Below are 26763 nucleotides of genomic sequence, written 5' to 3'. Positions count from 1 at the left end.
TTCTTAAAGGATCATTTATCACTCTCCAAAAGAGCCATCCTGTGACTTCAGAAGAATCAGCCTTTACATGGGATCACTGAACAGGTAGGGGCACTGTCATAGCCTTATGCATTTTGGCAACTACAGAATAACTAAATGTTAAATACAAGGGGCTCCATCCTGCAGTTCTTGTTCAAGCCAAGCAGCACTCAAAAAATCATCCCCAACCTGTTCCATTCAGGATAGGCACTTTTACATTTAAAAAGGTTCAAAATAAGATATAGAAATGGAGACACACAACGGTTCTTAATCAAACAGTGGAACTCCTCATAGTGAAGTCCTATTTCCTTTCCCAGTTATTTCCCTAAGGACTGTAACTTGAGCTGGTTAAATTGGGAAACACCAGTGGAGCTACAGTCACTGGCATAGGAGTAAAAACACCTCACAGGAGAGCTCTCTCAAGGGGCAGTGCAGATGTGAATCACTTGAGCCCCAAACCAAGACCTATCAGAACCATGGGAGTCTTTCCACCGACTTCAGTGGGCTTTGAATCAGGCCCTATGGACATACTGTCCATAAGGGAACATGGAAGTGGGTATGCTGTAGGTGTAGGGTATGCCTAGCATATGGATATACAGGAATGCATAGCGGACAACCTGGGTAGTGGCAAGCCAGATACCAGCTGACCACAGGGCCAGAATGTGCCAGGTGCCGAGCTCTTCCCATCTCTTCTGAGGTCAGTGGGAATTAAAGGGCTTCACAGGACCAGGCCCTCTAATCCACAGGCAGGAAGTGTATTTACCTTGAAATACGGTATTGGGGTAGAGAGGTCATCTCCTAGCTCTGGTGCTCACAAAGCTAAATCCTCTGGTGTGGGGATGTTCCCTTTGCAAGGACTGAGTCTTAAGTGGGAGATTTATTATGAACAGGCTGCAGCCAGCACCTCTCACATGCCAGCTGGGACAATTTGGGTATCGAATGATGGCTGGTTACAATTGGAGTTCACTATAACGTTCCACTGTAGTATCTTTGTAAGTTCACGTGCTTTAAAAACAACAGCAATGATTTGATGATACAAGAGGCAGAGGCTTACAATAAGGTAAATCCGGACTCTCTAACCAACAAAAAAGATCTTTTTTTTTGTTTTTTTTAAATCAAGGGGATAGCAGAAGTGGAAACAGAACGAGACACCAGGATGGAACAGACTATTGTAGACCTGGCAAACAGAGAGAGGAGAACCAGCAGATCCCAACTGTATGAAGGCAAATCTTGGAAGGGACTCTCAGTCCCTTAATAAAGGCAATTATTAATATGAAAAAAAAATAAAAAATCACCAATTCACTGAAAATCATGGTTTAGAAATGCCAAAGTTTCTGGATCCAAAAAACATTCTGGGGGGTTGAGGGTGGGAAACCAGTATCTGCTTTACAACCAGAGAGGTTGAAAGTGTGCAGTTCTTCTGTTGCAGTCTTGAGGGACTCTTGACAACTATGGTTGGTCTGTTCCTACAACTTCTCTCGAGCACAACACCCAGCTTCAGTGGGAACGATGCCCAACTAAGGACCACCTCCCTCGTGCTGCCCTATCCTGCCCAGCCAGGGCTTCAGGTTTTTTATCCTCTCCCCACACCTAGGTCAGGGGTTGAGGTTAGCACTGCTCCTCTCTCATCAGCCAGACAGATCTCTCTGTGCATGCTCTGAATGCCAATTAAACTTTTCCATACTAACTAAATGCCAGTGTACCACGGCCCCAATCTTCAGAGCAGCCACCAGTTGAAGCCGTCAGTAATCAGTGCCTCTGAAAATCAGGCCATTATGCTTCAGAAGCGGCCCTCACTGTGCCCTTCCGCCTAAGATCCGTGTGGGTATGGAGAGACGAACAAATTAGAGCTAAACCTTGAAGGAAGGAGCCTCAGCTGACTCAGGATTAATTTACTGGTGCGTCTACTCTATCCCAGGGCTAAACTGCCTCGATTTAACTGCTACCTACCTCAGGATATAGAGGACAGATTAAACTGTTATCACGGATCAGATGATTATCCCCTCCCCTTTCAATTCTGGCATAACGTCCGTCTGCCCACAGCCTGTATTTCAGCCTGCTCCTTTAGAAACAGGCACAGCATGAACTATGCAAGTCAAAAGGGTCTTAAGAGACTGAGACCGTTACTCTGTGACGTGCTTTGAGATCCTCAGCCGAGATGGAAGCAATTAATATGCAACAGTGGTATCGACGGCATGGCAGATGGAAGAGGAGAGTTCTTCCTTGCAGGCAGGCTGTCTAAGGATCAAAACTCCTGGCTCAACGTGAGGCAGAGCATGCAGGAACTTGGCATTTCTAAATTAAACATGAAAGGGCATCCCCAAGAGGAAAGGGAGAGGACAGCACAGAAAATACCTGGTAGAACCGCCAGCCAAGCAGAGTGATGTGAAAACCCAATAGAATTCCCAGCGAGACAAGTATATTCCCCTGCATCCTCAAAAGTAACATTTCGCAAGTACAGAATTTCTAGCTCCTTATCCGTTGTGTTAACACCTGCCGTCTACGGGGAAAAAATACACACACATAGAGAGAGGGAAAACAGAGAGTAAGCCACATTCCCAGCAAAGGGTGAGGACACCACAGACTTACAGGCAAATTTCAAAAGCAGATTAAGATTTTATTGTATTCGTTTCAATGGCCCATCTTCCACATTTATTCATTCATTCATTCCCCTTTGCAACCTGTAGTAAAAGCAAAAAGTTCCCTTCACCAGGCTCTTACTCTGTCCCACTAAAGAAGCATGCAAGCAAAAGCATCAAAAATGAAAAATTGCCCCCACAATATGACTGACTGTTGGTTAGTAGGGTGAGTGTAAGACAAAAAGGGAGATTGTAAAGGGGAAAGGTGAGAGAGAAAAAGAGAAAGAGGAGGGGGAATCTAATGAGGAAATATCAAAGTGCTGATCAAATAAATAGCAAAATGTTCATTCAAGAACATTATTTTAAAATGTGTATTTGAAAACCAAGAGCCACTTCTGCCTACTGATTACACAGCTCTTGATGTGATCATGTAATAACAGCATGGATATTATGGATGACCATTAGAAAGAGTCCTGTAGGAACCTGCCAGCACTACACAGGAGACAGACTGAGCAAAGGACTAGACAACTTCTTCCAGGGTGCAATCGATGGAGTTAAAACAGACTAATTGGGTTTTTCTAATTCTCTTAGTGCATGTTTGCCTGCATGATCCAATATCGATACGTTTGAGTAACTAATGAAAAGGGGAAAAAATCTGTTTGTTGATTATTTTGTGGGCGAAAATAGTTTAAAAGATTTGATTTCTTAGAGCTTTAAGTGTCATCAGTCATTAGCATGCAATTCTGTTATCAGCACTTAATCGCAAGGAAGGGAAAGGAGTATCAGCAGAGAGAGATGACAGCACTATTTGACAGTCATTTTATTGTGGGAATTTTTCCATTGCAATTGGTGTATAGGCATTAAGTTCTTTAAAAAAAATATTAGCAAGAAAATAAGGTAAAGCCATTCAGCGTCAGTTGACAGGGTGTCATATGAAATGAATAGTAATTTTAATCACTAGCTTCTTAAAATGTTACAGCTCATTCTTGCAGTTGCTAGGGCCTTGGGACAGAGTCTGTAGTTTACCTGGTTTTGGTTTGCGAATGTGGAGCCAAAATGGTTTTTCGGCTATGCCTACGAAATTGTTGGCTCTACACAGATATTCTCCTTCATCTTGTTCTGTCACATTGAACAGATTTAGGTTAGCATCGGCTTCAGCGTTTTTACTGATCCAAGACTGCAGGAACAGACAGAAACCTGAACTTCAGTAAACCAAACAATACCTCCATTGAACCTAAGTTAGCTAGGACTGATTGTTCATGACCCCTTCATGCTTTCTCAGTGTGAGGACTGCCCCCGTTCACCTTACTCAGGTGAGCAGAGACACCTAATAAAGACATGGGTGAGCCAGCTGAGTTGCACTGCATACAAATTAACTCCCCTCCCTTTTCTGGTCCTTCTAAAATTAAGGCAGAGTCAATCCTACTTCAAAAGAAAAAAAAAAAAGGGGGGTTACCCAGTTCTGCATCTGGCAGCAGCCAGATTCCTTGGTTTGTTTCTTAATAACTTTGTAGACAGGAGCACTAGGAAAAGGGCTTAAATGGAGTTTTGTGTTTGCAACTCAACTTGGCAAATACTGTTTCAATTATCAGGCTTCCAGAATAGAATTTGGAAATAAAGTATAAGCAGCGGCAGTCTGAAGCCTGCTGCTGACTTTGCTTTTCAGAAATTAGCTGTAATTTTTTCCACTGCATATAGGAGCCTCTTCTTTACTAAATAAAGTGGTACATATAAATCAAATTAACTTCAGACTGTTATATGAGGTTCACTTCTCTTCCAAAGTTGCCACACCAGCGCATTGGTTTGTTTCTAAACAGTTGTTTTTATTTGGGATGACTCTGAGCAACCATTTTGGGGGGGGCCACAAAAGGTGCCTGGTGAAAGAGTTGAAAAAAATACCCCTCTGATTCAGGACAATAAACCAAAATCATACCGTTTTCATATTTGGATATTTTTCTCTCTGGTGCTATATATGTGTGTCCCCCCACCCGCTCCTAATATAGGGCCAGATCCTCCTGATTTGCCTTGTATCCCATTGGAAATAAAGAGGTTTGCAAATTTAGCTGTCAGCAAATGACCCCTGTGTCATTCAAGGGATCCTCAGATTCCTGTATAGGCTTTGCTGTTTCTGGCCAGTCTCATTCCCAATACTCACACTTAAGAGACAGGCACAAACAAACTTCACCAAGTCAACTAACAGGGAATAGCTCTTTTTTTTTTTTTTTAGCTGCCACTGCACTATTTATAATTAAACTGCTTGTATTTTGATGCAGAGGGTGCAGTTTATCCTCTGCCAGAGCCTGGAGCACAGTTTTAAATCCCCCAACTGGCGCACAGATAACTTTCCTCTGTACATCCTGCTAAATTCCCCCTGTACTCTACAGAACTATTTTGTTTGCAGATTAGGCCCAGCTTTGCAGTAATTGATCCAGATGGTGGTTTGGTTTTGTTGAGCAGTTTCAAAAACAGATTAAAGGGTAGTATTACATTTAATTATCTAAGCAAGGGGAGGGCTTGTTCCTCAGATCTGTGCATGGAGAGTATCTTCATATGCACAGAAGATCATCTCCCTTCTTGCACAAATGACAATTCAGAAGCTCCTGATGTTATACTCTCGACCATATTCTGGATTCTAGAGACCCGTCCCCTGCTGCCTTGCAGATTCATATGGGGCAAGAAGAATAGGTAGGTCATGTGAGAGCCCCATTTCCCTCCAGACCTGTGGAAATTACACCAGAAATAAGAGAACCCTTTTGGCAGGGAGGACACAGTAGTATCCTTGCATCACTGTTAGGGACCAAAGTCAAGGCATGTGTCAGCTTCCATGGGTGGGGGAAAGTAAAATCTGTTCCATGCCAGAATGACATGCAGGAAGGTCTGATGGGCAGGAGCAAACCAGCTCCAAGATAAAGCCTTACCTTGGACATCTGCATCTTTCGGTTTAAAGAAAAAAATTTCTGTACAAAGCTGGGCCTGATCAAAGCAAACCGCTGTCCAGTATTTGAGAACAACAATGCACCCCCAACATGGAACTGTTTGGGACAATGCGCAACCCAGCTCAGTCTATGTTCACCAGAAGTTATGTGGCTCCTCCTACCGAATAAAACTAAAATCAAGAGGCTGCCAAGCCTCACACTTCCAGGAAGACAGTTTATGCTATCTAAAGAGAAAGTATTTGGCAGTTCTAATAACCTCGCTACCCTTCTGCTGCTCAAATTTAAATTTTAAAACCCTATTTATATGCAAAGGTCTTTGCCACAGCATAGTAAAGGCTTGCGCTTGGTGACCCAATCTGCTGCTTGTAGCAACTCTGCGAGCTTCCAAAGGTAGCACTTCATCCTGGAAGGACCACACACCAAGCAAAGAGGCTATACCGTATGGCATGTGACACAGCCAGTAATTCAGCACTCTACTTGCAGCAAAACCGATGGGAAATTAAAATAGTCATATTTGAAGCAAACTCGAGGCACAGGCAGAAAACAAAGATTTATCGACTTGCTAGAAGCTCACAGTGCCAAATACTGAGCATTCATCTCCAGCCATTTCTTCCACTGTCTTAGGTTGATCAGTGAAATGATTTTTTTAGGGTCTCTGCCTTTATTACCTCTTACCTGGCAAAGTTAGCACTTGTACTTATAGTCTGAGAACTTCTTTAATTTCACGTGAAGAGAAAGGGTGCCTTGACAGTGACAAAATGCTGTGTCTTGGGGCAGGTTTGGGTTAGAAACCAAAGGCTGAATTCTGTTTTCAGCTGTATCTGTGCAAAGCTGGAGTAACTCCATTCAGCCCTATGCATTTTAAATGTCCTTCCCTATACCACACTAGTGTATTCAAAGTGCAGGAGAAATATTACGTCTAATGCACTTTTCACTGTTGCTGCTCTCGTCTGTTTAGAGCTCTCACAGCTCAAATGGGGAAACGGACAGGTTAGCTCTATTTTCGTTTGAAGTCCATGAGTCTTATTATCTCAACATTAGAAGGTCCCATCTACAAGAGTGCTTACCTGCATGCCCAGGTTGCTTCCTAGTTAGACCTTAAATGTTGGATGCTGCAAGCGAGAGAGGAACAGTGGAAAAAACCCTGGGCGTATCCAGTTCGCTCTCCCTTGCAGCATACACTCTGCCACTGTGACACAGGGTACTGGGTAAGATGGACCTATGGTCTGACTCAATAAATGGCAATTCTGATATTCTTGCGTAAAGCCTACCTAAACAGATGCCAACTTTAAGGTTTCATGGTGTTTTGCTAGTAGAGATGTTTTCTTGAATTTGGGCAGCTCTGCTAATGTTAATGGTGTGAACTAATGTGCAGGAGGCCAATCACTGTGACATCTTGGCCCCCAGGCAGTACGACAATGCTGCATTACTTCGGTTGCGTGCAAGTCACGGGAATATTTCTGCTGATGTAAAAAGTTATTTCAGCAATTCCTGGTTAAATACAACCTGCCGGTATCTTTTGTCATAGCAGTTGGAAATGTATCCTAATGCTCACCACCATTTGTTTCTCCCTCTGTGCTGCGGCAGTATAAGGGAAGCGGAGTGCCAGTGAACACTTCACTATATATACCTCCTTCCAGATAGAGAAGGATATTATTTTTAACCACAATATTTTGTCATTCTACTGCTAAAAAGGACTTCTACAGTCAAATATTCTGGACCGTTTGCGAATTCAGAGACAGATGCAGGAAAAAAGGGTAACCTAAATGTACAGCCTGAATTTCTACTAGGATCTATTTAGCTTTAATTTATCTGCTAAGGCATAGAAAGATTAGCATTACAGGTGAAATCTGCCTGGATTCTTCTCATTAAGTTTTTCCTGCAGATGCAACAATTGTATTAGAGGAACTTGAAGTGCATGGATGATGCAATTTAGACAACACTTCTCTCCCTAGGAATTGTGGCATTACTAGCTAGTTTTGACTGGGCTTTTAGCTCTCTTATAATTCCTGCTTAGAACCTCTGAATATGGAAATAAAGTTTACCACTTCCATTGAAAGAGCACCCAAATGCTAGTCTACACTCTTGACACAAGTACAGTGTAACCATAAGCAGGGATTTAGTTTGAGAATGCCTCCTGGTTTATCTTTCCTAATTCTGAGTATTTGGGGCAAATTTTGAAATGCACTTAAGTAATTCAGATCCTTCCTCAAGAGCAATAGCAGGCTGTAGAAGCCTGAGTCTGGCAGAATGTCAGAGAAACTTCAGAGCCTGACACCTTCAGTGGGAATTAGATACATAAGCACCTTTGAAGATGCCTACAAGCCACTTTTGAGAACATTACCTAGGGCCTCCAACATATGTATTTGTCTGTAGTTTGCATTATTTATTTTGCAAAACATTATCTGCGCACTGCTGAGTTCTCTAATTCACAGATCTAAGACTTTTGCAAGTCTCCTCTTTGCCAGAGCACCCCGCACACGTTTACTACTGGATCACTAACAGATGTAGTTGGTAGGCACTGCAACTTGGCTAAAACTGAGGAGACGGCTGTACCTGTCTTTCAGTAGTCACAGGAAATAGTTGTGATTAATCTAAATGACACTACATATCGCAGTTGCTTCTCATCGATAGAGCTCCTAATGCACTTGTCTAGCAGGAAAAAATATGATCTCCAACAAGTAGAGTTGAGTTCCAAATAGAACCGGACTTGGAAAACATCCTCTTTTACCTTGTCCTTTTAATTAACCCTGGGCATATAAAAATGACTCTATCAAGATACAAGCCCTGGGAAGGACTAGCTTTGCACAGGTACTTCTAGAGAAAAGAACTGGCACCATTTCTTTAAACACAGAAAATCTTCTTACCTGTATAACACAGCAGATTAATAAACTGAAGAATCTAGTTCAATTCACAATTTATTTGGGAACTACTTCACATGAGGAGGAGTCCATCCCATTGGGCCCTAAATTTACGGGCTGAATTTCTACTAGGATCTATTTAGCTTTAATTTATCTGCTAAGGCATAGAAAGATTAGCATTACAGGTGAAATCTTATCCACATTTAAGTCCATGGCAAAACTCCCATAGACCTCAAATGGGGCCAAGATTTTACCCTAAGGCCTTAAATCTTCCACAGGCCTCCTTAATTAGGCTTGCAAGCATTGCAAGCTGATGCTCTGAACAGGCCAGCTGGCTAAGTGCAAACTCTGCATTATCTATGAGCATGGGCTGTATTGCACATCCCTGGGCTAACACAACAATCGCAACCATTCACATTGTGCACAAAACAGAGATCCTGGTGGTAATTTGGGGGGGACATTCTGGATGTACTTGAGCAGCACTGAGGCCACCATGGTGACCAGCCCGGCTGAGGCGTTAAGCGAATGCAAACCGTGTATACCAACCTTTAGCACTGTGACGTAAGGAGTCCCATCAGGTCCATATTTACTGCCATTGAATTCCACATGTTTCAGCCACTGGATGTGAGGTTGGGCATCGCTGTAAACTTTGCAGTGGAATTCGACATCGCTTCCTACTACCACGGTCTGGTTGGCAGGCAATCCTGCTTGGAGGATAGGTCGGTGGGGTGACCTTTCTGAAATGAAAAGGGAGAAGCCATTTTAACTTTTCTGTCATTTTAAAGAATGTGTCCATCTGCTGCTTTCAAGGCCACCGTCAGCAATGGCAAGAGTCTGTTTAGGAACAGGAGTTCAGTGCTCCCAAGTGACACTGGACCAACCACCCTGGAGCGGACAGCTTTCTGCTTACTCACACTGCTTACTCGCAGCCGGGAGACACAGCTTGGGCATCTGTAGGATGGGCTTCCCACCGCATACACCCATTCACTCCTTTTCCTCTTTGCTGCCAGCAGCTGCCCACCGTGGAGGAGGGACCCAGACCTGCCTTGTTGAGGTCGATGGGAGGTTTTCCATTACAATAAGGGAAACACGATTGAGCCCTTTGTGAAGGTCTGGTAAGAGGGCTGCGAGTTCATGGCAGGTGACCGTTGCATAATAGAAGTGAAGAGGAATCAAAGGACTCTCACCTAACACATCTAGCTGGTAAGTGTGCCTAATGCTGCCGTACTTGTTCTCCACAACGCACGTATAGTTCCCCCGGTCGGATGGGACCACGCTCTCCATGACAAGACTCCACTGCTGATGGCGTAACTAAAGGGAGAAAAAACCCACAAACCAACCTCAATCAGACATTGGCAGCTAATCTTGTGTTGGATCAATATAAATAGCACATCAACATTCGCTGGCCTCCTTTGTGTTCAGACTGAGCCCCACTTATACCCACTTTGCCAGTGGGCATATATTACTGATGCCTGCTTTAAGGCATGACACATGAGTGGGTGCAACAAGGAAATGAAAAGCAGGCTGTTGACTCTACGCATGGCAGGCAGCGAGCTCAACAAACCCAGACCCTGATGGAGCTTCTAGGCGCTACCACGAGACAGAAAATAACGAAAGCAATTCAGAGCTGCACTGTACGTCATTCCTTTCTTCAGAGGATCCAAGAATGATTAATTAAGATAACTTTACAACTGAGGTCCAGAGATTGCCTCAGCTTAAAGGAACTTGTTTCTGTCTGCAGATCTTTCACCTACTGCTGTAACCAGTAACGCTTCAGGTCACTAGACTTGAAAGAGATTGTAAAAAAAGAAAAATATTCTCCATTTTCGTGGCTTGGTTAAACTGGGAACTTGGCAGTACTTCACCTGCAGCCAGCTTCACATTCCTTCTCTATAAAGCTACTGGTTAGCTGATTGCATGTCTTCTACATGCTAACAGGTGAAAAAAAATCATGAAAAGTCACGGGAGAACCAATAGTGTAAAGTACAGGTGGATCCTCCTAGTCTCTGCTGTACTCCCAGAGACTCCATACCTTTCCTTTTAAGACTGACTAGACAGAGAAACTAGCTAGGTCTCTTTTAACCAGGGGCTATCACTGGCAGATCTGAAAAAGGAATAAACGGTGACATATCGCTACTGTATACTGATACAGCCGAGTACAGGGTGGACTACTCACTACTGCAGAGGTGCCAAAGATATGGCCTGCAGGTGTTGCCCTTGGGTCTCAGAGCTGACCCACATGTAACACATGCCAGACTGGCCCCATGTGCAGGGCCCAAGACTCATGCAATGCCTGCTCTGGGGCTGCACCATGTGCAGCATCCACCCTAACTAGTCTGGGCAGCTACTATATGCAGGAGAGTTTTGAAGCAGGCAGAGTGGGTGCCAGATGTGGGACAATCCCCAATGAGCTGGAGTGTATAATGTGTGCACTGGCTCCAGCGTGCACCAGGGAGTCTGTGGGCCTGATCCAGCCATTCATTCAGCCCATGGACCTGCCCTGTGCCATTCATCTGGCCTGCAGGCCCAGATGAGTTTGACACCCCTGCACTACACAAGCCACCTTTCCAATTAGTCAAGAGAAAGAACATGCATGGGAAGCATTGCAAACTGGGACCAGCGCTACAAAGCAAGCACTGTTGGGCAGTCAGTACTCAAAGGGATTTTCACACATGCAAAATGTACATTTAGGAGTCGAATCTCTTACAAACAGTCATTGAACAACCCTACCCAAGCCTCTGGACACAGAGGCTGCTTGCAGACATTAAAAAAAAAAAACACCAAAAAAACCCTGCGCTTTACTGGAAGAGCTCCACAGCATCTGTACAGATTGGGAGCGTCAGCGGGGCTTTTTGGAGCTTTCATCTAAAGCCGGGTCAATCAGCTATTAGATAAAAGTGCCAAAAATGCCCCACTGAAGTACTTGATCTATACAGATGTCAGGTGGACCAGGTCCAACTAATGTGCTGCCTCTTCCAGGCATGAGCTGGGCTTGGTGCGGGAACATGCAGTGTTTAAAGTAAAATGTCATTTTTTGTTTTTTTTTTAATGCTTGCAAGCAGTCTTAAATGAGAAACCCCCCCTCAGGTGATAGGTAACTGTAATGCATCCAAACATTTGCAAGTGGACTCTCAATACAAAGAAAACAGAACAGCCGCTTCAGTAATGCCAGTTCTTTACGCTCTCTCATCTATGGCTGGGTAAGTACATTATGGTATAACCAAATCGCCACCTCTGGGGCTTGTCCGCTCTAGGGAACTGCTGCACCCTGAGCTATGGTGCAGGGAGCCTTCCGTGTAGCCAAGAGGAGATTGTCCGCTACCAGACTGACACCAGCTCCTGAAACAGCAGAACCTTAGTTGGCAGAAGCCTTGTTCTGCTAGAGCTGCATTCATGCTGTGGATTTTGCTGACCTGGCTACATCACCTGTGCGGTTCAACCTGAGCGGCCACAGCTAAGCCAGCAAGGTTTTGCTATGGAGATTGAGACTTCTAGCTCCAGCAGAATTCAAGCATCAAGCTCCCATGCCCCCATGATTTGGTTTAAAGGGAACAAATGGCAATCAAACATTTAAATGCTGGCATTGGCATTATCACAGTGGGGTTATCGTGCAAGGTCTAATAAAACTTGACTGTAACAAAGCAAGCAAGCCAAGGTGCTAATAAAGCTGCACTGTCCATATCTTTGCAGTCTCATAAGCAGAAGCTGATTGGCCAACTCTCCTGAGTTTTGTTTTTAAGAGTTGACCAAAGTCCTTCTTTTCATTTCAATGCACGTGTAATAAAATATGAAGGTGCAGCTAAACTTTCTGCAGCCTGAAGACTATGGGCTCAAATTCTGCCCTCAGATATCAGCGGATTCTGCATCAGAAAGCTGAATGTAGGCAGTTTCACCCTGAAGAGAGCAAATCATGCCTGGCAGATCTCTCACATTGCTGTGGTTCGAGTTTCTGTCATCACGTAACTGCACGTGGATCTGGAGCAAAACATCAGATCTGAATATATCAGAACGGTTAGCAGTTTGAATCCAAGCTGGTGGCTGGTTAGTGCCCCATCCCCATCTTGGGTTGTACATGGCCCTGCCACTGAATGCTCCTTGCATCCAGTTCTGCTTTGCATTTTCAAAGTGATTATTGCTGCAGAACCTAGGATCTGAACTTCAAAGCAGGGCAGATCCATATATGAAACCTATAGTGGCTCCAATTTCCTTTGTGAGCCGTATCATAGACCTGGATACAAACACCAGAACAAGACAGACTTTTATTTCTTTTAAGAGTTTATCACCACAGTTTCTGGGACTTGAACTTTATAGTCTACATGCAGGCTAAATGTTATGATTTAGACCACATCCCCATGAGGCAGAACTTAGTTGCAAAAGAAGTAAATAAGGAAAAGTTTTAGCTGAAAGCAGATTCTAGATTCAAGAAAGGGATGTTCCTGATTTTGGATAGGTGCTATACTTGATAAAACACTAGACACACTGAATAACTCAGCGCAGATGTTAATAAAGGTCGGCAAGATACTGGAAATACCTCTGGTTTATTGGGTGTTGTCATTCTTGGCTCCTTATGAGACAAACATTTGCAGACACACTTAGAAGCTCAAGCTATGTTTGCTAGACTGGTATGCAAGTCAGTGCAATGGTCTGGGGAAAGGATAATCCTCAAACCCTCCCCCCCCCAGCTCTTTCCTTCTAGGGTCATTTAACACACACAGGCTTATGATATTATAGATTCCAAAAAGGATTTAACTATTAATGCGCTTTGGGAAATTTCATATGATAAGTCATATGAATTTCACTCCACCAGTTAAGGATGAAATAGATGGAGGGGAGTTTCTCCCACGCTTCATATTTTAGCTTCCATTTTGTCACCTTTGCAACAGGGATTGATCCTTAGATAGAATTGACATGCCCTATGAAAAAGGCAAAAAAGATATTATGATTCAATTCTACCAAAGTCTAAGCTTGCATGCTGCAAGGGCCAGCGTCCTTCTTGACCAAGGACTTAAAAAAATAATCTAAAGCTACTCTGACATTTGGGGACGAAAATAACGAATGCTAAGCTTCCCAGGTTGTTCTCAGAGGCTGGATAGTCCACTAGGTAGATGGAGATAAATGTAGAGGTAGAGCTCTCTATATCTATATAGATTTCATAGACATTTGGGCAGGAAGGGACCCTGAAGGATCATCGAGTCCAGGCCCCCGCCCCAGATAAGTGGGATTTAACTAGTATGGCCATAACTAATTTGACATTGCCTTCCGCGGCCTTTTAAGTATTGACCTATTGCTGGAAGGTGCCCATTTGTGAGACAGTGGTGCAGAAACAGAAGTGGTCAGTGTGAGCTCAAGGACTGTGGGAAGGGAAACAGCTTTTGGCATTAGGTTTTATTCTGGAAACACAATTTAGTGCAGCTCATATTGCACACATTTGTGCAAGGCAGTTTATAAAAGTGCACGCCCAAGCCGGAAAGTAGTTTACCACGATCCTAACAGCACGCCATCAATATAAAAAATTCTGTGCACTGCTCGGTGTCTTGTAAATGTTATCTGGGATCTGATCATGGCAAGGACGTTTTCCTCCTTAATTCTTTCCTTTCCTCAACTTCTCTCTCCTGTGTGACCTCCACCTTGTCAACCAACCAGGATGTGACCCACCGCTGAGCAGAGCGCTTCAAAAGGTTTCAGTGAAACAGTCACATTTAGCTCTGCTAGGAGGATAATCCGAGGGAGTAGAAAGGAAACGGCCTCAAATAAAGGTCTTTCCTGTGACTGCTGCATTTATAGCCATCTTGCTCTTATTCTGTCCCCAGAAAAAGCACCTGAGATAAGCAAAGGCAAAATGAGAACAGCCAATTTTCCTGCTAAGCTCCTGTCTTATTGTGATGTAGCGCCACAAAGTGGTTCACATCCCACTGGTTGAACAAGGGGTTTTGGTTGAACCATCAAGCATTCCTTGCAGTTTACTGCTTCTCGCTGTTCACAGGCTCTGTTTGTAGACACAGCAGCTATCGTACCTCTCAAATCAAAACACCTTTAGGAGCCATTGTCTCCTTTGCAATACCCAGGGCAAAGAGGTTCCCATCACTTGACCACGGGGTCAATCGCTACATCACAAGAATGTTAATGCCCACAAACATGATCACTGAGCTCTCCCAGCATTTCTGAAGGGCTCATGTTACACTTTTCAAGATAAGAGTCCTGTTTTTAATTATGTAGACCAAACCCTGCTCTACCTTACACAGGTGGAGACCTTGAGTTACTCCATGAATCTCAGTGGCATTACTCTGCATTTCCTGTAAAACTCAAGGCCAGAAATCTGGCCCCTTGTGCCTTGTTGCATCCAGTTATTTTACCTACAACTATATACTTGATCTGTTTTTAATCCGATCACTGAGTGACTGCCATAGGCAAATGCTGGGAGACTTAGTACTCTACCAGCAGCTACTTTTAATGCACGTGCATCCAAACAATTACCACAGTTACCAAAAATATTCCCAGTCTAGCAGAAGTCACCCTGGTTCATGACCAACACCAAGAGATACATCGCCTCTCAATCACAGAGGTCCTAGAAAACACCATTTTTTAAAAAACACTTTAGAAAAAATAATTTCCTGGCTGGAGGCACAGGGAGTAAAGGCAGAAAAAGGGGCAGAAGCCCAAATGGTCATGGAGCTAGTTATGTAAAACCAGTGATTTCATGATCACATGCCCCTGTCAGGGCTGCTAAGTGAACACAGGCTCTAATCTGTCCGTCGGTGATGGAACCAGCAATTAACTGAAATACTGAGGTCAAGATTAGCCCATCAATGCCTTACTTTGATGCCTCCAATGCGATGCTCTCCCTTGAATTCTTTGCCATTTTTCAGCCAGTAGATGGATGGAGTGGGGTTCCCTGCCGCCGGGCACCGGAAGCGAACAGTATTGGCTGCGGGCACAGCCAGCAGCTTCTTCTCCATCCTTTCTGGCCGAGTCCAATAAGGAGCACCTGGGAAGGGGAAGAGACAGAAAAAAAAATACGCTTACTTCTGCAGTGCATAGTACCAGCTGATGAGCAGCTGCATGTTAGGTAGTCTTGGCATGTGCGCGATGGGAGGTAAACTGCTACCTTCTGTAGCAAATCAGCTAATGATTCCTGCATATGTAGAGAGTGTGTCTGCACTTAATGTTTATTAGGACAGGTTCAGTTACAGTAATACCAGCGCCGATCTGGAGTACCTCTACCGAGACCAACCAGCAGATATATTCTGGTTTAGGGTCAGAATCCAGCCCACGGATTCAAAGATACATGCCTGTACCTTCAATACGAGAGCCCCCAAGAATGGCGGGTGACAACAAGATGTTGGAGCAGCCAAAGTACTAATAGTTCAGCAGTGAGACAAGGGAAAAATGCAAGAAGAAAAGGTTTGCTTCTAAGCAAAGGGAAATGTTTTCTGTACCTGTTTTAATGGAAAAAAGCCCAACCCTAAACTGGTTTCATCATGTTTATGTTCTTAAACTACAAGTGATTTTAGTTTTAAGGATTCATGTTACCTTTGAATGGGGATAAGTTTTAAAATACTTGTGTGTTAGCACAAGATACTTTTATAATCTGCTTTAAGCAGACAGCAATGTTTCTTGGCATTGCTACAAACATTACATATTAACTCCAAATTAAGGCAGCAGCAGCGGCAAACTCATTATACTGGATGGAAAAAAAAAAGCCTCCTGAGATCTGATTTCTGCTTAAGGAAATATTACAGGGCTCTACTTCTGGCTGTCTTGGGGGGCCACATCTAGCTATCTGATATAACATAGCTCCTGACAAAGCCAACCAGTAAGCCATGCACACAAATGCCAGATTTTAAGGTCTGCAGAGGTTGGTGGGAGAGGGGAGGACTGGCTAACTAGAAATATCCACCCATCTTCTAAGCCAGTGGTTCCCAAACTCTGACAGACTGCGCACCACCCATTTGAAACGGTACAACCTTAAGTACCACCAGCACATTTTTCAGTTCAACCTTAAGTACCACCAGCAATTTTTTGTTGTATAAAGTAATTATAATACATCTGTTAATGAGTACCATTGAAAGGTTGTTTGTGTGCCACTGGTAGTACCTGCACCACAGATTGGGAACCGCTACTCTATGTCAAAGGTGAGGTGTCTACCACCATAATGCCACACAGAGAGATGCTGGGCACATAAACCACATGTTACCAAGAGGAAGATACTCACTCAACCTAGAAGAGGTATAAGGGTCCATCCTGTGACAGCTGCTTGAACACAGCAAGACTGCTGAGCCTGAAGTGGCTCAACAGGACAAATGTTACTGCCTGCCTTTCCTTGCTGACTCGGGCTAATGTGCTCAGAAACAGCTATGTGGCTCGGGAGCCTACATTTCATTTTCAAAAAGTACTTAAGTCACTTTGCAAGTCAAATGTGTTTCTAGAAATCTTTGCAACAGCTCAGGGACTCCAAGGGCACATACATGCTAACTCCAGACTGTCCTCACATTACTTAAACTATGTTGATAGTAGCCAGGGTGTGAACATCAGCACAGGCAACTAAGCTGTGATTCAGACACAGGTTAAGTCCATATGGCACAGACAGCCTGTGTGACTGGTGTCAGGGTCTGGGAACTGGCATGAGCCCTGACCCAGGCTGAACTTTCTCTTAGCAAGGCCCTGCCTGCATTACCAGGTTGTCCCTGTGGCACACATCTGTATATGCTGGGGACATAGCCCGTGGCTCTTTTTGGTGAGGCTCTAGGGCAGCGGTTTTTAAACTTTTTGAGCCGAGCCCCCACTTTGAGTTACAATTTTGTTAGCAGCCCCCATGCTCCAGGGAACAGGGCAGCCAGGTACAGGGCACCCCTCATCCTAGCAGCTGCACTGGCCTGGCAGGGCAGGCTTCACCCACCGTGGCGCCAGCGCCTCCTGCCTTGGCCCCTCCATGGCTTGCGTGCCCACCGCGCCAGGCTGCTGGAGGCCCAGCAGCCCACTGGTGGAGCCTGCCCAGGGCTCCCCGCATCCTCTAGCAAGGCTGCAGTGGTGCTGGCTCCTTGCAGACTTCTTGCCCGCACCCTGCTGCATTGCGCCCTTCACGCCCCCCCAGGGTGGCGCGCCCCAGTTTGAAAACCTCTGCTCTAGGGTTTCTTCCCCGTCAGTGAAGTCAGTTTTGAGAGAACGCGTTTGTCCCTGTGGAGGGACATTGGAAAACTTCCCCTGCTCGAGTGATCTGGCCTGCATCCTTGCCGTGAAGCGGGTAAGCTCTGGCCTGAGCTAGAGCACGGTTTGGACTCTAACATGTACCTGCAGCCATGCAAACAAGCACAGGGTCAAGGCACAAATAAGCACGTCCTTGAGGGTGTTCTGCGAGGGTGGGAATGAGAGTTTGGGTAAAAGTTGGTATAGGAGCAAACTACAGCACACACGTGCCTACAGTTGCCCCTAGAAATGCTTGGAGTGGAATTAGAGAATATGGCAGGCAACCTGCTAGTAGTTACATGGAGACCTGTCTATACCATAGCTCTTATCAATAAAAGGAAGAACGGTCTTAGGTTAAAAGACACTGGATTGGAACAAAGGACCCTCAAGGTTAAGTCTAGGCCCTGTCACAATCTTTATTGCATGACCTCAGGTAAGTAACTTGGCCTCTATGTGCCCTGGTTATCCACCTCTAAAATGGGGGGGAGGAAGGAGGCAATAATACTTCATTAGTTTACAGGGATCTTGCAAGGATGGACTCACTAACATCCCAGACAGATGCAGATATAACGGGGCCGAGGGCTGTGCACATGTATCAAACATCAGGATATCTTAGCTGAGCGTGCCCTACGCATCCTCCTGTAGGAGAGCAGCCCAGTCCCAACTCGGTCACAAACTCCGCAAAGACTGTTTTAGGCTGGACATAAGAAAAAATTCTTTAACATCTGTGCTCCCACAGCCTGGAAGAGATGCCCCCCAGAAGTGGTGCCAGCACCTACTTTGGATGCCTTCAAGATAGACTTGGATGCTTATCTTGCTGGGATTATTTGATGCTAGCTGACATCCTGCCCTTTGGACAGTGGCCTGGACCCGATGATCTTCCAAAGTCCCTTCCAGCTAAGAGCTATGAAATCTGTGAAATGAACTGCTGCCCAAGCAATGCTTCCCCTTTGCCGAGGTGTTTCAGACAGCAGCACAAGATGAACGGAGTTAATTCGCACTTGGAAGAAGGGTGTCAATGTTACCCTTATTTATTTTTTCCAGTGAGAATGTATAAATAAGACTTGCTGTAATAGGCCAGCCACAGGTCAATGGTACAGCAACTATGTACACTGTGTGTATGTGTGCGCGTATACACACACATATACGTCAGCTTTGAGAAACTCTGCCGCTTAAGTTTTTAATAAGAGTACATGATGACTCAAGGCCTCTGCCCAGTTTCAGAGTTTCTTACAGAACTACCTGTGCTTGGGCTGTAATCTCTGTACATTCATGCCTAATTTAGCCCTGGCAAATTTGGGGCTATCCAGGCTCCACTGAAGTCACCAACACACAGCTGTGTGTTCCTAGGTCTAAAAAGCAGTACATACACTTTTTTATTAATAAAAGTCATGCTCTATTTTTGACTAGCCAGGCAAACTTTTAGTAGGACAGCTACTCTTTGCCTTTGCTCTGAGCTGCCTTAAAGCACTTGACAAAAACGTGCATGTGTTTTCAACCTCATATTGTCCATCTCACCCTGAAAAGTTTCACCGCTTTCTGGCTGGCGCTTCAAATACTGAATTTTAATTTCAAGCAAAACTTCTCATCAATATTGAACCCTGTGGGACCCACCTGAGGCATGGCGCTGTATTTTCTTTTGTTTCATTGTCTGCTTACCCCTTCCCAACCCAGGCTGAGGAGTTAAGTAGGTTTAGCTCCTCATGTTTCTACTTGTTCCATAATAAACAAAACCAGGGCTGATCTTGCATCACAAAGCCCGAGCTCTCTTCTCTGTATCAGCACGTCAATGCGGAGAGCATGAAGTCACTTTTTCCTGACCGGAATGCTGCAGTTTATCTAGCCTGAGCTACAAGAGCTTGCCTATAAATTCCTCAGGCCCTCCTCGCATCAGTCAACATGCAAAAGCTATATTCAAATGAAAGAAGCAGGGGCTGGATTAGCTAGTGAGGTGTCTGCAGTCATAGCTGTGGGCTCCTCTTGTTTCTCTCTGCCACACCTGAGGACCTTTGGAGGGCATTGTTCTGGTACAATGCCCTTCCTTTTCCTCCTAAAATCCCTGCAAGCCTAGCAAAGAGCAAGGGTAGAACCTGTCCTGTCCTTTCCGAGAGCTTCGTTGTGGCACCCAGCAAGGAGGGCTCTGTCCACAACTGACCCAGAGCCTAGGGAAGACAAGGTTCCTCGGGTAAATCTGATCTCTTTTATTAGACCAACTCAAATAGTTGGAAAAATTCTTCTTTGCCAGCTTGCAAGAGTCTAGGGAAGGCTTTCTACACCCTCTTCACCTCCACATGCAATCAAGCTCTCAGGGCAAAACCCTAGCCCCACTGAAGGGCTGAAGGTCAATGGGATTTTGCACCAACTTCAGCGGGACAAGGTTTTCATGCGTCATACACATAAACATGGAATATGGGATTTTCAAAGGAGCCTAAGGGATTTAGATACCCACATTTCTTAAGTGACTAACAGCCTCAGCTCCTTTTGGAAACCCTAGCTGTAAAACATTTACAGCTAAATGGCAATTAGTGAAATGATAAAGCAAAACACTTCCTTGGGTTTAAATCCAAAGTAATCCCATTGAAATTATTGGGGGAGGAGGTGGGGTTACAACTCCAAATTCACATCAAGTGATTTCATGAAATGAAATTTTCATCTGCTCAGTGCATGGATTCAGAAAAGGGAAATGCCCGTGAAGAGAGCTCTCACTTAACAGCTGCATTTCTATGCTTTGGGCGTAGTTTCATAGACCTGCTGATGGAAGCCCTAAAGGATTTTGCAAAGATGCTCAAGTCAGACAAGCAGCAGGGCCCTCCATGTGTTTTTAGCATCTGTAAACACTACAGCCAAGGCTCCACTTTGCTGTGGCTGTCCTGCCTTTGCCGGAAAGATACCAGGCTATAGGAAACTGGGTGGAAGATACACAAATTAGGAAGGAGCATCTCTTTATTGCCTTATTGTTTGCACTCCCCTTTGCTAATTTGTTTTAACACTTCGTCAGCTGGACTGCAGGCCACTTGTGTTTAAAGAAGTTAGCAGCCTCCAAATATTGTGTTGTTCATGAAAACTCAAGATTAAGGCCCCAATTTACTTTGACCTGGCAGCCCAAGACTCATTGACTCCACTGGAAGTAGCTAATGCATGTCAAAGGTCAGAACCTAACCTTAATAAGCAAAACAAACCCTAAAGACATGGCCCTTCCTTCCCCAGGGATCAAAGCTGTCTGTCTGTTCGTTACAATTGGATTTAAGCACTTCTAGTTCAGGTGGTACTAATAAAAGGGAAAAGCAGAAATCATAATGCTGTCTAGCATCTATGGCTTTGGTAAACCTGGATGCATTGCAAGTGGCATGTTTGAATACCACAAAACAACTGGATAGGTGCCCTCTTGCTTCCAAGAAGCTCCAGAGCTCCTGCTGCTGCAGTTCTGTGCATGCTCATATTGTCCAGGCTGGCACCCAGCACCTAAGTCCTACCAGGATCCTGACATGTTCCAGGTACATCTCTGGGTGTGGTCTCCAATGGCCAGTCCCCATAAGGAAACCAACCCAGTGGATGCGACTAGTAGCGTGTCTAGGCACACACTGATAAGCAAAAGCAAGCAACCCCTTGCAAAATTAACTTGTAGCTGCTGTATTTTTCTGGTTCTTTGTGAAAGGTCCTGAAGGTATAGAAAAGAAAGCCTCATGCTGGGTGAAGTGGAGAAGGGGAAACTGGTGGAAGGGTTCAAAATGAGAAAGAACATGGCTGGGACAAGCAGCATGAAAGATTAATTTGGAAGAAACCCATAGATTTAAGTGGCATGAGGTGGCCTCAGGAAGGCTAGAGTAAGGGATGTTGCAGAAGTCAAGATGAGCGTGAATGGGGACTTGACCACATTTTCCACCTTGCTCATGGAAAAAGGGCTCTCAGCAATGGTTTGAATGGAACAGAAGCAGCAAGATCTGGGCGTGACCTGGTTGGGAGGGGCAAGAAAAACAGAATTAAAGTTGACACCCAACTTACAAAAACATTTCAAAGACATGGGCCCAGACCCTTAGCTGCAACACTACTGGGTCCTGCCACATACAAGTCATCTTAGTGCTGTAACTGGACCCCATGCAGAGTTTACAGGAGGTGCATGGATGGAGTCTATAGGGTATGCTGTGCCCAGGCTGCAAGCATATATATGCACAATGGTGCAGAGGTGAAATGGAATCGGCCAGTAAGGCTGCTGAATGGCTTTTCTCCAGGTGCTCAGAGCATATGTTTTTAGGTCACATATTTAAAAGCATCTCTTGGGGCCAACATTATCTTTTAGCTCAGCAGGCCACATTCATCCCCGTTTCACATAACCACTTAATTGGCAAATTCATAGCTACTGGAATTTGACAGCTAAATGGCTTGACGTGCTCCATTCTTCAGTACACTAGTTAAAAATGGCCTTATCCTACCAGGACTAGTGTTGGTAAGGGGCTGAGAGTTGATTTTTTCACTTCTGTATCAGACACAACAAGGAGTCCTAGGGCTCCATCTTGGTCTCCCCCAAATAGGAGAGTTACGTTCCTTTCCCATGCTGAAAGCTTTCCCCTTGGCCGTACGTCTTCATTACCCCACTGTACTGTTGCACAAATTTAAAGGAATGTTAACTAGGTGACAGGGGCAGAGTTCAGGAAAAGGCCAGACACTGGAAGAAATGGTCCTGATTTGTGCCCACTAAAGCATCTGAGCTAAAGAGCCTGGTGGTTGCTATTTTATTAAAGTATCCCTGTATAATAAATCCCATTTTATAGAGGCAGTGACACTCATCCAGGCACAGAGGTGTAATCAGATAGCTGCATTGTGCAGGTGCAGGGAGAGTTCAACCTTTGGCTTCATGCATCACAAAGCACCAGAGATGCGTGTTCGCTTCATGACGACGACTCAGCTCTGTGTCATGTTATACTTTATGTGGACTGCACCCCCCTTCTCCCACGTCTGCCGCCCAAACCTTGCAGGCCAAAGTTTGGGACTTTCCAAGTGGGGTAAGGGGGAGGGGGGAGGGGAAATTAGCTTCAGTCAGATCAAAATTCACTAAGGTTCACATTTCAGGACAGCAGTCCAGGTCGAATCAATCATTGGTTACAAATATCTTCACTGAAGTGAATGGTGGTTTTGTCACTGGATAGCGGCAGGATTCAACCCTAAAAAATGTCAAGGCAGTAAGAATGCTACTAGGGGAGCGCAAGCAGGACTAGGCACAAAGATTAAACTAAGTGCTCTATTCCATCCTCTGACATCCCTTCTTTTGAGTCCTGTTCCACACAACTGAAAAGGTCTTGGAAACGCTGGAAATCCTGTGCTGAATCTCCAATCCTGTACAACCCAGAAACAAGTGGAATCAGGTTAGGTGGAAGAATAAGGGTATGTCTACACGGTCTAACACAGCACCTTGCAGATACCTATGCCAACTTGGGTCCCAGAAGCAGTACAGCTGCATTACCACAATACTTCACGCAGACTCATTATGCTTGCCAAGTAACAGAGTAATTATGAAGATTAACCCTGCATGACTCTGTCACTGTCCGAACAACGTGCATTATCATGAGTAGCTACCAAAACATTTATGGTTTCAGTATAACATGCACTCAGATCCCTTTTTCTTTCAAGGGAGAAAATACTGCTAATTCCCCCCCCATATAAATTACAAACCCAAAAGTTCTTGGAATGCAACTATTTCATCTTTGCTAAAGTGAATTTTAAAACAAATTCTCTCTAATCGTGGACAGCAATTCCACATGCAGTGGTGTGAAGGAAGTGGAACAGCAAATATCATTTAAATCCTTTTCGATTGGCAAATACCCAGCCAGGTGATCTGTTTGATCTGTTTTATTTGTCAAAGACTCTTAGCACCCAGCTTCCTTGTATGACCAATTAAAAATGGGAGCCACACTTGGAATAATTAATGGAGCTGAGCGCTCATTTAACAATTAGTAGCTGTCACAAAATTCTGCCTCGGACAGAATCAACTAATTGTGTAATTTTCCCAGCTGATGCTTCTGAGGACACAGCCAGATTTAATTGGAGATTACACTGGCTCTTTGAAGGTGCAGCGGCTAGCCAGCAGGGACTCTGAACAAACAGATACAGTTGGGGAGCAGGAGGCTGACGAGGGAGTTTTGCTTTTGCTTTAGTGCTAGAAAGAAAGAATGAAAAACCCAAGCAGCTGCAGATAACACTTGTGTTTCAATCACAGATCACAATTTGTAATATGGAGACTCACAATTTGTAATAGAGACAGCCGATCCATTTGAAATTACAGATTTTGTTTTGAAAGATTCCCCTTCCACCCTGCTGTGCAGAGAAGTTGGTTAAAGGAAATGAAAAGAGCAGGGAACTCCATGCACATGAATTGTCTGGGCTTTCTACAGGGGGTTTCTGTGCTTTGACTTTTCTTTCCCCAAGGAGAGATTTTGTGTTGACAGAGAACCACAGCACTGCCAGCCCCACTCTTCCAGCCCCCAACATCTATGAATCTATACCCCAGCAGTCTTTCCTGCCCAAGTGCAGGGGGGCTGGACCTGATGGTCTTGTAAGGTCCCTTCCAGCCTATGAATCTGTTTAGAAATCCTGAAGTCAGGCCCTAAGTGTTCACATGCTTAAAAATCATAACATCAAAACACTTGCATTCAAGGTTTGTTGCTTCCAGGCCATCTTCTCAAGTTTTATTTTGTATCATTGGGTCCTAAAAACTTCTTAAAACAGAAGTAAACTGAGGTTATCATCATGTAGTCAACACCACCAGAAGCTGGGGCTTCAAGACAAAAAAACCCAACACCAAGTACTGTGAGACCTGCGATAAAACAGCGGATTGAAAACTAAGGGTCACGGCACTGTCTCTATTGTGGGGAGAATACTCCAAAAGATGTGAACAAAATAAAAAGAGCCCAGAAGGTAAAAACGGTTGAGGTCTAGAAAACAGTGCATGAAGAAAGATTGGAAGAATTGGGATTATTTAGTTCAGAGGAGAGAAGACTGGGAAGGGGATTTGAGAACAGTCCTCACAAAAAAAGGGTTACTGTAAGCAAGATAGTGAACTCTACCAATGGGAGAGGACATGTAGTAGCTAATTTAACCTTAGACCCTGTGGAAAAGCATGGTTTGAGGCTCCTAAACCCCATGGTTCCCCCTAGACGTAGGTGGCTTTGAAGGTGACACAGGGCCACGTATTTATGTCGAAATGCTATACTTCTGCATTCCCCCTTCTGCTCCTTCCCACAATCACCAAAGTGTCCCTGTGCCAGTAAAGATGTTAACAAATTGGCTCCCGATACTGAACAAAGGACCTGTCAAGATTAACTGGGGGGTCCAACCTATATCAGATGTGAAAAGCACTTTCAGATCCTCTCTAGCCACAAGGCCTTTCTGCTTTCTGACTGGGCACGCTAATCAAACTGATCATTTTTTGACAGAGGAGAATCCAGGTTTTTATAGCAGGGCCTTTATGTGAAGCTAGTGGTTACCTTCCATGCTAAAAAAAGAAACCCTTAAAGTCAAGAAGCCCCAGAATGTAATCTATAAATACATGGGGCAAACTGTGGGTTGTTTTCTTTTTAATTTAAGAAAAATGTGTCCTTTTGTACTACAAACAGCCCGTGTTTTGTGATACCTGTTGCTAAGAGAGGAAACCATTTACCATAAACCACATTAAAAAAAAAAAGACGGCAAAGAATGATAAACTGTGCTAAATCAATGAGTTTCTCTATGCTAAGGACTAATCTAGACAACAGCTGATCATTTGCAATACTCACTGGTCTGAACAGGCCACAAGGGTGCTGAGAACTTTTCAGGAGGTGATTGTTACTTTGGAGAATCTAGCCCTTAATTAGAGGCTATCAGAAAAACCACTAATTGCTGCTGATGGATTGGCTGGCACCATAACTCACAATTACTGTCCACCTTTCCCAAGTCACACGGCTACAAATTTATTACAGTGGGAGACCTGTTTTTAAAGAGGCCTGGATGTCTAATGCTGCGGGGAGAAGAAATTTTCCAGTCATGCTGAATTTCTGCCAATGTACATAGCTGATTTGGAGTTCAAATATAAGACATTTATTTATTAAAAACACATAGATGCAAGCAGCTCGCTTTGCAGAAATGTAATGTGCGTAATAAAACACAACGCTAACGCTTACGAAGCATGTAATAATTCTAATAGATGACACGGCACTTAACCTACCAAGTGCAAGGGGTGAAAGGGATTCGCTGCAACAGGGGCAGCAAGACAAGACTCACATTTTGCCCTGATTTCCCCAGCAGCATAACAGGGTGAACTTAAAGCTGGGTTGCTCATGGCACCAGCAAACCCAGTCTTTTGACTAGTCTCTAGGGAGTGAGAGGTCTAGTCTCCTGCATCCCCCTGCTCCCCTGGCCAAGGTGGAGATCATGCATTAGAAGGGCTTTAAACACCCGCCGACCCCCCACAGGACCACATTCTCAGGCGCTGGAATATCTTGGTAGTTCAAAACAATGGTACAGTTGGTTTGTCCAGAATTTAAATAAAAGGTGAGGTTATGACCATAGCTCCTGATGCCACGGTTATAAAATCAATTCCATCTAGATGGTCTGGCATGCTAATATAAGGCCCTATTGCAAATATACGGGACCTACCACTGCTGCCATGGAGCTCCAATCCCACAGCCCAGGGACCGCTCTGCCCACTGGCAGCTTGCTCTCCCCTTGCTGCTGGCAGAGAGGCAGGTAAGACACGGGTGTACACGACATGGGGGTTTACTTCACCCTAAATTGAAGCAGTGTTTTTAAAAACCCACCGCTTCAATTTAGGGCAAAGTAAACCCCCGTTTCGTCTACTCACACCCCATAATGTCTAGTCAACAAACTCAGGGAAGGATTTTCATTTCAGTGCTAAATGGCATCCCCTTCATCTTTTTCATGAAATTCAGGTGTGACCTCATAAACGTGCAACTGATTTTACTGGTATTTAGATCAATTTTCTAGATACCAAAGCACTTCAAAAAGGTAAGTCAGTAGCATGAGCCCTGTTTTTCAGACAGGGAAACCGAGGCACCAAAATAGTACATCACTTGTGCAAGGTCTCACAGCAAGTCTACAGCAGAGCCACAAAGAGGATTCAGTCACTTGAGTCAAATAAACCACATCAGACCAGGAGATCTGGAAATCTTCCATTTGGGATAATACTGTATTTCCTAC

The 26763-nt window shown here is 44.5% G+C and overlaps 1 protein-coding gene across 6 annotated transcripts in view; it reads right to left on the bottom strand.

The window, feature by feature from the left end:
* The window catches only part of FGFR3 (fibroblast growth factor receptor 3), an 87799-nt gene that overhangs the window by 15061 nt on the left and 45975 nt on the right, over positions 1-26763 (bottom strand). For 3 of the 6 annotated variants that reach the window (XM_019553121.1, XM_019553122.1, XM_019553124.1), the window contains exons 4-7: positions 15210-15379; positions 9582-9705; positions 8941-9131; positions 3624-3774 (exon numbers count right to left, since the gene is read on the bottom strand). In XM_019553121.1, coding sequence (XP_019408666.1) covers positions 3624-3774; positions 8941-9131; positions 9582-9705; positions 15210-15379 — 636 coding nt within the window. Of the gene's footprint in view, positions 1-2373; positions 2519-3623; positions 3775-8940; positions 9132-9581; positions 9706-15209; positions 15380-26763 lie in introns of all 6 variants that reach the window. The other 3 variants (XM_019553123.1, XM_019553125.1, XM_019553126.1) reach the window with 1 other exon arrangement.

Source organism: Crocodylus porosus, unplaced genomic scaffold, assembly GCF_001723895.1.
Source record: "Crocodylus porosus isolate Cpor-Errol unplaced genomic scaffold, CroPor_comp1, whole genome shotgun sequence".
Classification (NCBI taxonomy): Eukaryota; Metazoa; Chordata; order Crocodylia; family Crocodylidae; genus Crocodylus; species Crocodylus porosus.
Note: the sequence above shows the minus strand (reverse complement) of the source record. Positions and strands in the feature narration are given on the sequence as shown.